Source organism: Euprymna scolopes, chromosome 5 (assembly GCF_053919585.1).
Source record: "Euprymna scolopes isolate OS-2025 chromosome 5, ASM5391958v1, whole genome shotgun sequence".
Lineage (NCBI taxonomy): Eukaryota > Metazoa > Mollusca > Cephalopoda > Sepiida > Sepiolidae > Euprymna > Euprymna scolopes.
The window spans coordinates 1,896,228-1,908,245 of NC_136486.1; the positions used below are offsets into that span (position 1 = coordinate 1,896,228).

A 12,018-nucleotide genomic window follows, 5' to 3' on the forward strand; every position below is an offset into this window, starting at 1 on the left:
ACAAATACAAGTGGAAATATTGTTTATTCAAGATAAAAAATGAATTGTACTAAACGATTTAACTAGTTTGGGAAATAATTGAAGATTATTTGTGTATAACAATTACAGAAGAAATAATAAAAAAGTTAATTTTAGAGGAAAACTTTGAAAACAATTGCATTGAAATGAATAGATATATAAAGTAAATAAAAATAAATAAAATTACATATTAAGCTGATGACATAGATAAAATTAATAAAAGTTAAATAAAATTTAACAAAATATACAAATTAATTAATGAATATATGATAGATTTGAGTCAAATGTATCTCGATAATAATCACAATTAGTAAATATTAATACAAAAGAATAGCTTAAAGCATATTAAATAAGAAATTATTACTTTTGAATTAATGGATTTTAAATTTCAATGTATTAGGATAAAATCAAAAATAGTAAAAATTGGAATATACTTGAATTCAATAAATTAGAGTAGTTGAAAGATATAAATAGACATACTAGCTAATTGTCGATTATATTAATATACTTTAACTTAGATTATTGATAAATGAAATTCATAATATAGCTTAGTTTATATTGAAATTATTTAAATGTTTATATTATTTAACTTAAATAAATATTATAATCAATCTATAATGCAAATTGGATTAATAAGTAAATAATATATAATAAAATAACAATAAAACTAGATAAATATATTATTTATCAATACAATAAAAGTCGTTTAATATAACTAGGTTTGATAATGGAAACTAACCCATTTAAATAAAAGAAAATGAATTATGGACCTTTAATTGCGTTTAAATAAATTACGATAAAATATTATAAAGTGTAATTTTATATTAACATTAAGTAAGATTAAGGAAAATAATTAAATGATAGTAAAAGAAATTATAATTTTAGTAATAATAAATTTAATTGAAATAATAACAAGGAATTATATATGGATATAAAATTTTGCTAAAATAAATAATTGATATGACCGGAAATAAAAGACATACATTTTGTAATTAATTTCATATGAAATTAAATAAATATATAGACACATTTAATATACATTATTATTACTATCATTAATATTTTCTAAGTCAATATATATATATATATATATATAGTTATACAGATTAATTATAAAAAATAAGTTAATAAAATACTAACTAGAATATTTTAGTAGTGTATATAAAAAATAATACAGTTTATAAATACGGAAAGTTAATTTTATTGAATGATTTTAAACTACGAAACAATTGCTGTCAAGAATTGTGAATATCAACGTAATTAAAGGAATAAATTGTGAGATGGTTAACATCATTAAATTTGAAATAATTTTTTATTATTTGTTTGTTATATGTTCATTTACTTTGAGCTTCATAAATTAAAATATAAAAACGTGTAAATTTACTTGTAAAAATTATGTTTCCACAGAAAAAGTACATATATAACATTTATATGAATACGTTTATATATACAGCCGCTATACAACATAATGCAACACTCGTGGTAAAAGAAGTTGCCAGCTTAGTCCTGAAATCCACGCAACACGGTCTCTTATTACAGTTGTCTCGTTACTATGACTGGAATTATCAAACGCTGGTCAAGTTCGTAGTCATTTTCAAGAAGTTTACGGTTGTTGTTTTTTTTGCGATGTTCTTTTATATAAATAATAACTGATTTTTTTTTTTTAATAAATTTGCAATAATTTAATATAGAAGGGACTTTCAAGCCTGAGCAAGAATTATGTAAAAAAAAAAAAGGAAAATGATATTTTTGTCACGTGTATTCAAACTCGATCATATTGAAATATCAATATCGGTAAATATCAAAAATGCAAATGCAAAATATTCGCACAGTACGAAGTTTTTAAAAAATATGTATTTGTAAATAAATAAAATGAAGAAATGTATTCTTATGAACAAAAATTTTAAAATCCAAGTCAATGCCTAAGTCAACTGATGAATTACAACGATGTCTAATATATCCGGACCAATTTAGTAAGATGAAAGCTCAAACATTATTGGGGTTTTTTTTAAATCGGTCATTATTTTCTGAACAATCTTATAAGTTAGTTCAATGTCAATATTAATTGTTCTAATATTCTATTACTTAAATAGCAGTTGTATTTGTCGGGTCAACACAAAAAAATTACGAGAATTTGATCTCCAAACGATAGTTAATCTGCTTCAGTAGAGGTTGGGGTTGATTTTAGTAACATATCGGTTCTACAAGGATTACAACTCTATATAAATCGCGCATAAACTTCCGATAAAAAAATGTTTCCCTTCCGTTTGTATCGGTTACTATGACAATAGACATGTAAAAAAAGCGAAAAGAAATAAAATATTTTCGCACAATCAGTGTCAAAAGAAAATTATTGTTGTAAATTTTACCGCCACTTTCAGAATTACTGTTCTGTAAGACTTTTGATTATACTATATAAAAATTACTTTTCTGTAAGACTTTTGATTATCTTATATAAAAATTACTGTTCTGTAAAACTTTTGATTATATTATATAAAAATTACTGTTCTGTAAGACATTTGATTATATTATATAAAAATTACTGTTCTATAAGACATTTGATTATATTATATAAAAATTACTTTTCTGTAAGACATTTGATTATATTATATAAAAATTACTGTTCTATAAGACATTTGATTATATTATATAAAAATTACTGTTCTGTAAGACATTTGATTATATTATATAAAAATTACTTTTCTGTAAGACATTTGATTATATTATATAAAAATTACTGTTCTGTAAGACATTTGATTATATTATATAAAAATTACTGTTCTATAAGACATTTGATTATATTATATAAAAATTACTTTTCTGTAAGACTTTTGATTATCTTATATAAAAATTACTGTTCTGTAAGACATTTGATTATATTATATAAAAATTACTTTTCTGTAAGACATTTGATTATATTATATAAAAATTACTTTTCTGTAAAACATTTGATTATATTATATAAAAATTACTTTTCTGTAAGACATTTGATTATATTATATAAAAATTACTGTTCTATAAGACTTTTGATTATATTATATAAAAATTACTGTTCTGTAAGACATTTGATTATATTATATAAAAATTACTGTTCTATAAGATATTTGATTATATTATATAAAAATTACTTTTCTGTAAGACATTTGATTATATTATATAAAAATTACTTTTCTGTAAGACATTTGATTATATTATATAAAAATTACTTTTCTGTAAGACATTTGATTATATTATATAAAAATTACTTTTCTGTAAGACATTTGATTATATTATATAAAAATTACTTTTCTGTAAGACATTTGATTATATTATATAAAAATTACTTTTCTGTAAGACATTTGATTATATTATATAAAAATTACTTTTCTGTAAGACATTTGATTATATTATATAAAAATTACTTTTCTGTAAGACATTTGATTATATTATATAAAAATTACTTTTCTGTAAGACATTTGATTATCTTCTTCTCTTCTTCTTCTTCTATCTATTCTTTTCTCTTCTCTATCTTCTTCTTCTTCTTTTTCTCTTCTATCTTTTCTATATAAATAAAATGAACTCATTTTTCCCGTCTGATTTTGACATTTATAGGATTAAAAATCAAGATATTTCATGCAAATATAATATGCACAAACGGCAGAACAATATCTGAGGTGTGTTATAGGCTTATTATTTCTCAAATTCCTCGATAATCTTAGATTTCTATACTTTTTCTGCTGAGAAGTCACGGCCAAAATCGGTTAAGATCAATGGAAGTGGTAAAATATTTTCTCTCTAATAAATTCCTCCTCCCCCTGCCACCACTTAAAACCGTTTGGGGATCGTTCACAAGGAACAGTTGAGAAGAGAACACCGGTTTGGCTTCGTAGTTCTTTCATGTGAAGTTATTTAAAATCACTAAACTAAGCTGCATGCTCTGTGGCGTAGTGGTTAGCGTGCTGGACAATTGACATTATATTTGCACGTTCGCGCCGACCTACCGTAGTCGTTTTTTTTTTGTTTTTTTTCCTAAACAACTGGAATGGACTTTTCTTGGTGGCCGAACTGTTAACGTTGCAGATGTTTGTTTTTTTTTTGTTTTTTTCACACTTTATTTTCCTACTTTTACTCATGACTCCGGGTTTGATCCTTCCTACTTACCTACCATAACATTTTTTTAAACTCCCCCCCCCGTCCCGGAAACAAACACTCGGGCAACGCCGGGTACCCCCGCTAGTATTATATAAAAATTACTTTTCTGTAAGACATTTGATTATATTATATAAAAATTACTTTTCTGTAAGACATTTGATTATATTATATAAAAATTACTTTTCTGTAAGACATTTGATTATATTATATAAAAATACTTTTCTGTAAGACTTTTGATTATATTATATAAAAATTACTTTTCTGTAAGACATTTGATTATATTATATAAAAATTATATATATTATATAAAAATCCGCTTTTACTTGTTTGCTGTTTTGACATAAATTTCCAAAACTTTGATATCTTTCAGGGGAAAAACTATGTCCAAACGAGACGTTCCATAACCTACAATGGCCAGAGACTGTCGCAAAATCAACCGCAAATGTCACATGTGTCGGGGAATTTGTTGGTAAATGCTCACACAAGACACAATTTCATGGGTTATGAATCTATTGCTGTCCAAATTAAAACTAAATAAAAAGTGTTTTGCTTGAGAAATATATAATACCCGACTAACAAGACTATTCTTCGAGTATATACCTAATTCTCTCTCTCTTTCTCTCTCTCTCTCTCTCTCTCTCTCTCATATATATATATGTGTGTGTGTGTGTGTGTGTGTGTGTGTGTGTGTGTGTGTGTGTGTGTGTGTGTGTGTGTGTGTGTGTGTGTGTGTGTGTGTGTGTGCATGTATGTATCGATGCTTGATAAATATGTTTTCCTGGTAATAAAATTATACGAATTAAATATATTATAGCCACAAAATAATGATTATGATTATATTAATAATAACAATAATAATAATGATTTTAATTAGAATAATAGTAATAATAATAAATAATAATATGTAATAATAGTAATGATGATAATATAATAATAAAATAATTATTAGAAATAAAAATATAATAATAACAAATAATAATAAACAATTAGAAATAATAAAAATCATAATAATAATAATATATAAATACTAATGATAATACTAATGATAATGATTATAATAAATAATAATAATAATAATAATAATAATAATAATCACAACCACAACCATAACCAACTTAAAATTTATAATAACAACAAATATAATATGAAAATAATAAAAATAATAATAAAGACGATGATAATAACAATAATAATTAATTTTAAAAGTTTTTTTATGTATTTGCACAATTCATATCTATATAAATAAAACAGTAAATGTGTGTAAATATTTAACCGATAAACTCTTAAACTACTGGTCATATAGCACTGAAATTAAGAGGAAATAGTAATTTTTTTACATGGGGGTCACCACTTATCAACGCCCGGAGGCCACTCATGGATAAGGGTTATTGCGTGTACAGTAATCAATGAGATAGTATTGTAGTAATCATTAGTATTGGGGGTTTTGATAGAGTGTCTTACTTAAGGGGGCGGTTTGTCAGGAATTTGTTTATGTTGGATTTGAAGACATCCAAGTAGTAGTCAGGTGGGAAACAGGCAGACGGAAGAGAGTTCCACAGTCGTGCAGTTCTAAGAAAGAAGCTCTGCTCATGGAATCTATGTTTTGATTTAGGCACAGATAAAGAGTGGGGAAAATTATTGACAGTAGTTTCAACCAGACGGGTGTTTCTCGTGAAAGATTGGCGAGGGGGGACCATAAATTGCGACTCAGACAAGCACTTCCCATCGAAATAACGATAAAACAAAGACAGGCTTGCAACGTCTCTTCTGTGGGAGAGAAGCTGTAGGGAAGAGAAAAAGGCATCCCCACTAAACCACAAAGTCTACTTTGTACTCTGTTAAGGCAGGATAGGCTGTTTTTAGCAGCTCCTGCCCAGATGTGGCAGCAGTATTCCATCCTTGGACGTACTTGGCTTTTATACAGATAGAGAATTGCATCAGTAGTGAGATATCTTCTGGAGCGGTAGAAGGATCCCATCATTTCCTCAGTGTCCTTGGCAACAGACCTGATGTACGTGTTCCATTTCAGGTCAGGAGTAAAGGTCAAACCCAGAAGCTTGTCAAAAGATGGAGCTTCCACAAGACGAGAGCCATCCATTTCAATTGATGCCAGATGGGGATCAGAGCGTTGATGATGTAAAGATAGAAGCTTGGTTTTGAATGCATTAAAAGTGACCGGCCACCTCTTCCCCCACTGTACCACGCGCTCAAGATCAGAGGAGAGAGAATTAGAGAGAACTTTGTCATTTACGGCCTTTGATGTGTTGCCATAGATGGTCGTGTCATCAGCATAGATGTCAACGAATGATTTAAGTATGTGTTTTGGGAGATTATTGATGTGGATTAGAAAGAGAGTTGGGCCCAAGAAGGACCCCTGAGGGACTCCAGCATTAATACTGTGGGCCTCTGATTTCTGCCCATCAACCACTACTCTTATTAACCTATCGGAGAGAAATGATTTGATGATCGAGAAAACATTTCCAGTGATACCGTAGCTGGAAATCTTGTGAAGTAGGCCCTTATGCCATACCTTATTGAAGGCCTTCGATATGTCAGGATCTATTACCCTGGAAAGGAAGCCTTTGTCAAGAGATTCACTAATCCTATGATATATAACCATTAGCACATCTGCTGTAGATCGTGCAGAGCGAAAACCATATTGCGTGTCACTAAGAAGATTGTTTCTGTTGAGGTGGTTGACTACTTCTCTATTTAATATGGATTCCAGCAACTTAATCATGACACACAGGAGACTTATTGGTCTGTACTGAGAGGGAGATGACTTTTCACCTGAATTCTTAAATACAGAGCATACTGATGAGGTTTTCCAGGGTGTTGGAAAACACTTCTCCTTAAGGCAACGCTTAAACAGTTTTGTAAGTATGGGAGCAAGTTCTGGTTGGAACTTTTTCAGCACTATAACTGGAATGCCGTCAGGGCCAGTTGCTTTACTGGAATCAAGGTTCTTCATTAGCTTGGCGACCTCACGCATGTATATTTATATGTTGCATAGCGTGTTGTCTGTTATAGGAGGAAATACGGGGAGTTGATGGCCTTTGTCGCATAGGGTAGAATTAGCTGCAAAGTTCTTGCCAAATAGTTTGGCCCCGTCTGATGCTGACGAGATGACCTCAGGTCCATTGATGATAGTTGGGATAGAACGCACGCTTCTGTTCAGGAGGATCCTGTTTGCTATTTGCCAGAACTGGTGGGAACCAAGCCGCTGCTCAGCTACTTTGGATTTAACGGACTGAGCATATAGCTCTCTTGCATTTTTATTACTCTTTTACGGTGGTTGCTGGCAGTCCTGAAAGCAGCTTTAGTCTCAGTACATCTATTACATTGGTAGCTATGGGAAAAGTGATTTCTGTGAGCGATGGCAGCAGGACATTCAGGGGAGAACCATGGCTGGCTGTTAGGTTTTTGCTTAACCATTATTATACACCAAGGATGGTTTATAATGAGTAAAATCTTTCTTTGGGTTTATGAATGACGCATACAGACATATATCGCATGTTGTAATGCGAAATGTTCATTTCAACTGGGGACATGTTTATACTTCTTTCTGCGCATGCTGGCCCTGAATATGACCTTAAACTATATCCGATGGTGAGGCCCTAGCTTGCGGGCTTTCAGGAGTGTCGAGTCACTTTTTAATTGCCATTGCTCCTAGGTCCAATCTGGTCCAGAGTGGTAGTACCTGTTAGGGTCCCAACTATGGGTTAAATAGAAACTGACTTGAAAAAAATTAATAAAAGTTTTCTTCCAAATCACTGGATTCGGCATTAAATAACCTGAAAAGGATTGATGTGCCGTAAAATAAAACTACGCATGCTAACACAAAATTCATTTTTAAAGTGTGTTGATATTTTAACTTTATTATGTTTCTCTCGATAGCAACATCTGGAGAGAACACGACTCATACGGTACATGTTTTGGTTTCGATTCTAACTGATGGCACCAAATAATTTCTTTTTAACTTTCGCCATCATGTCTTTTCATTAATAAATGCGAATATCTCCCTGGTTTTACATATATTTGAACGTATTTTACGGCAAGTGGAATGAAAATATTTATTTACATGCTGGAAAAATTCTAACAGATTTTTTAAGACAATAAATATTTTTCACAATTATTTCCACGACATGGGACAAATTCTGAATACAGTTTTGATAGAAAAGCTTAATTGAGCTAATGCCAGGTTCCTGCGTTTCTTCTTTCTTCTTTTTCCCAAGTAATACGTAAATATTGCTCGCAATTCTGAAAGTGGAAATACAGTAAGACTCCTTTAATTTGAACTTCCTCTAAAGTTGGACTTCCTCTCATTTGGACTTCCTCTCATTTGGACTTCCTTTCATTTGGACTTCTTCTAAACCTGGACTTTCTCTAAACTTGAACTGTCTCGTCATTGAAATTGTATTAGCATATTTGATGCGGAGTTGCAGTAAAACTGTTTACATGGTTTAGTCAGATATTGCGCAGAAATGTTAATATTGGTACTATGTAACTAATTTAGATTAGCTATTGATAATTAATTTACACTAACTGTAAAAAAATTTGTAAGATTGATATATTTAAAATTGTGTAAAACAACCCATCACAATGGCTTGCAACTCTAAAAGAAAACAAGTGACACTGACTTTACTCGAAAAACGTCAAATTATAGAAAAATTAGATGCTGGAGTTGAAAATAGCGTTATATTGAGAGATTATAAGATTGGAAGAAGTACACTGTTTTACATCAAAAAGAAAAAGGAGGAAATATTGAAGGCTGCTCCTTTCTCTTCAAATAAAAGACTTGTCAAAAGAAGGACTCTTCGCAGACCAAAGCAAGTTGAATTCGATCGAATATTGCATGAGTGGTTTGTAGCAAAACGGAATGAAGGTGTAGCAATATCTGGGCCCATGTTAATTGCTAAAGCAACATCTTTTAAGGAAGAGTTGAATATCGCAGAAGATATGAAATTCAGTGAAGACTGGCTTAGGAGCTTTAAGAGTAGACATGGTATAATACAATTAACAATGTCAGGCGAACAATGCTCTGCTGATACACACGCAGCATCAAGTTATTGTGGCAAATTCAAGACGATAATTGCCGATTATGGTTTAACACCAGAGGATGTTTACAACGCTGATGAAAGTGGCGTAAATTGGAAGTGCTCACCTACAAAAACATTACCCGGATCTGAGGAGCAAAAAATAAAAGGATTCAAAGTAAATAAAGAAAGACTAACAGTGATGGTATGCGCTAATGCTTCTGGAACTCATAAACTTAAGCTTCTTGTCATCGGCAAATCAAAGTGTTCCCGAGCATTGAAATGAGTTTCGCCTTTGCGAGTATTCTATTATTCTTCACGAAATGGATGGATGAATCAACAGTTGTTTTAAAAAATGTTTTTTGCAAGAATTTGTGCCAGTTGTCCAGGGGCGTTTTCTTGAATTAGGTAAATCTGATTCAAAGTGCTTGCTTCTGTTGGATAATTGTAGAGCACATCCTCCTGAGTCAGAACTAGTGTCATCTTGCGGGAATATTTTTGTGTGCTACTTACCACTTAATGTGACTTCTCTCATCCAACCTATGGATCAAGGGATTATTTGGAACTAAAAATGTTTCTACGGAAATGATTTCATGATGAATATGATAAATAGTACCGTGAGTATAAACGATTTTCAGCGCCATTTTACTATCAAAGATGGCATATTTTCTCTCGCAAGTGCACGGAATCAAGTTCGAGCAAGCACATTAACAAAAGCATGGGGTAAATTATGCCCAGTACCAAAGGCTTCTGAACTGAAAGAATCAGAGAATACATCTGGTCTAGAAAAAATTCTTGAAACCAAACGGTTACCGACCAACCACGCCGTTCTTTAATGTAAATGATGTTGAAATGTGGGTGCAAAAAGATGAGGAAACTACTGATCAATATCCTGAAGGCAGTAATGGTGATGAAAATAGCGACAGCTCCCATTCTTCTGACCCTAATGTAAATAACCAAGAACACTCTGATGAAGCAATATCATGGGATGATGCAGAAAAGTCTATGGAGACGGTTATAAAATTTCTAGAAAAATGTCCTTACTTTAGTGACAACTATGTTTTGGAAGCAATGTCACTCCGAAGAGATATAATCATAAAGAAGCCACAGAACCAAGAAATTGTAGATTTTCGTGATCACTTAGGGAATACAATGGCAGCGCCCTAGAGCTCAATCGATGAAAATAGAAACTGCAATAAGACTCATTTAATGAATAAATAAAAAAAACTGTATCTTACATAAATGTATGATTTCTGTAGATGATAAGTTAGGTAATAAATACCTAACAAGTAAGAGTAGATTTAATTTATTTTCAATGTTTTTGTTCTTGGTAATAATATTTAACAATTCTTACTTGCAATATATCCTAAACTCAACTTAATATATACTTGAAATATCATATAGCAATGAATTTCATTTACTATTTCTTAATTCTTAGAAAATTAAAGTTAACTGCAGCACATTATTTTATCACGAAACTTGAACAGCATCCTCTAATTCGAACGAATTTATCCTGTATTTATAGTCTAGCCTAACTTTAATAATATTTTTTCTTTAAATTATTACTCCTGTTCTCTCTAGATAATTTTTTCTCTACATAGCTTTTCGTTTCTTTAAATAACTTCTCTTTTTTTCTATAAATAATTTCTCCTTTTCTTTTTTTGTAAATAAATAAAACGAAGACATCCCTATATATATATATATATATATATATATATATATATATATATATATATATATATATAGTGTGTGTGTGTGTATGTATGAATAAACGAAGACATCCCTATATATATATATATATATATATATATATATATATATATATATATATATATATATAGGGATGTCTTCGTTTATATATATATACATATATGTATGTATAAACGAAGACATTCCTATATATTTATGTATATATATATATATATATATATATATATATATATATATATAGGGATGTCTTCGTTTATATATATATGTATGTATAAACGAAGACATCCCTATACATATATATATACATATATATATATATATATATATATATATATATATATATATATTATTCATTAATCGATTAAATAAACAAACGTTAATTTAAAGCCAAAATTCTAAAGTTTTCGAATGCGTGTGTTGTGTTTTTTTAGAAAGTTTTCCTTACACATTTAATGAATTTAAATATTTTAAAGAAAATTATGACAACACAAATTAGAGGTAAATACAAAATAAACATTTTCGCAACTGATAAAATTAAATAATCATTAAATTTTGAAAAAGCAAATATTAATTTCAATGACGCTTTTTTAAATAATTGGTTTCTTTGAATAAAATATAATTTTTCGGTATTTTTTTTACATTAATTACAACTCCCCGTTCTCATTCGAAATATCGACTCTTAAAGGTTTTCGTGTATGCTGACAACGCAAAATACAGTTAAATTTGGGGTTGATAAGTAGTTTTCCAGATATGAGAACATTTTTTATCCAAAGTAAAAGCTAATGTACTTCCTGGCAGCCATTTTTGCACAGCCGAGGAATTAGTAATGTGCATACCTAACGGCTTTCGGAATAAACACTCCTAACATACCCATTTTAAAAACGGCTTAGGGAATAACACCCCAACCTATTCATGTTAATAATGACTTTCGGAATAAACATCCGCAACTCTTCCATGTTAAAAAAAGGCTTTCGGAATAAACACCTCCAACCTCCCCATGTAAAGAACTGCTTTTGGAATGGACACTCCATAACCTCCCTATGTTAGGAACAGCTTTCGGAAAAACACCTCAACATCACTATATTAAGAACGGCTTTCGGAATAAACACCCCATTTTTTTCCA

General features: G+C 30.0%; 1 protein-coding gene across 3 annotated transcripts in view; it reads left to right on the forward strand.

The window, feature by feature from the left end:
- Nucleotides 1-12,018, forward strand: part of LOC145276684 (uncharacterized) — a 262,149-nt gene that overhangs the window by 161,428 nt on the left and 88,703 nt on the right. For all 3 annotated transcript variants that reach the window (XM_080127862.1, XM_080127864.1, XM_080127863.1), the window contains exon 16: nt 4,520-4,618. In XM_080127862.1, coding sequence (XP_079983988.1) covers nt 4,520-4,618 — 99 coding nt within the window. The remainder of the gene's footprint in view (nt 1-4,519; nt 4,619-12,018) is intronic.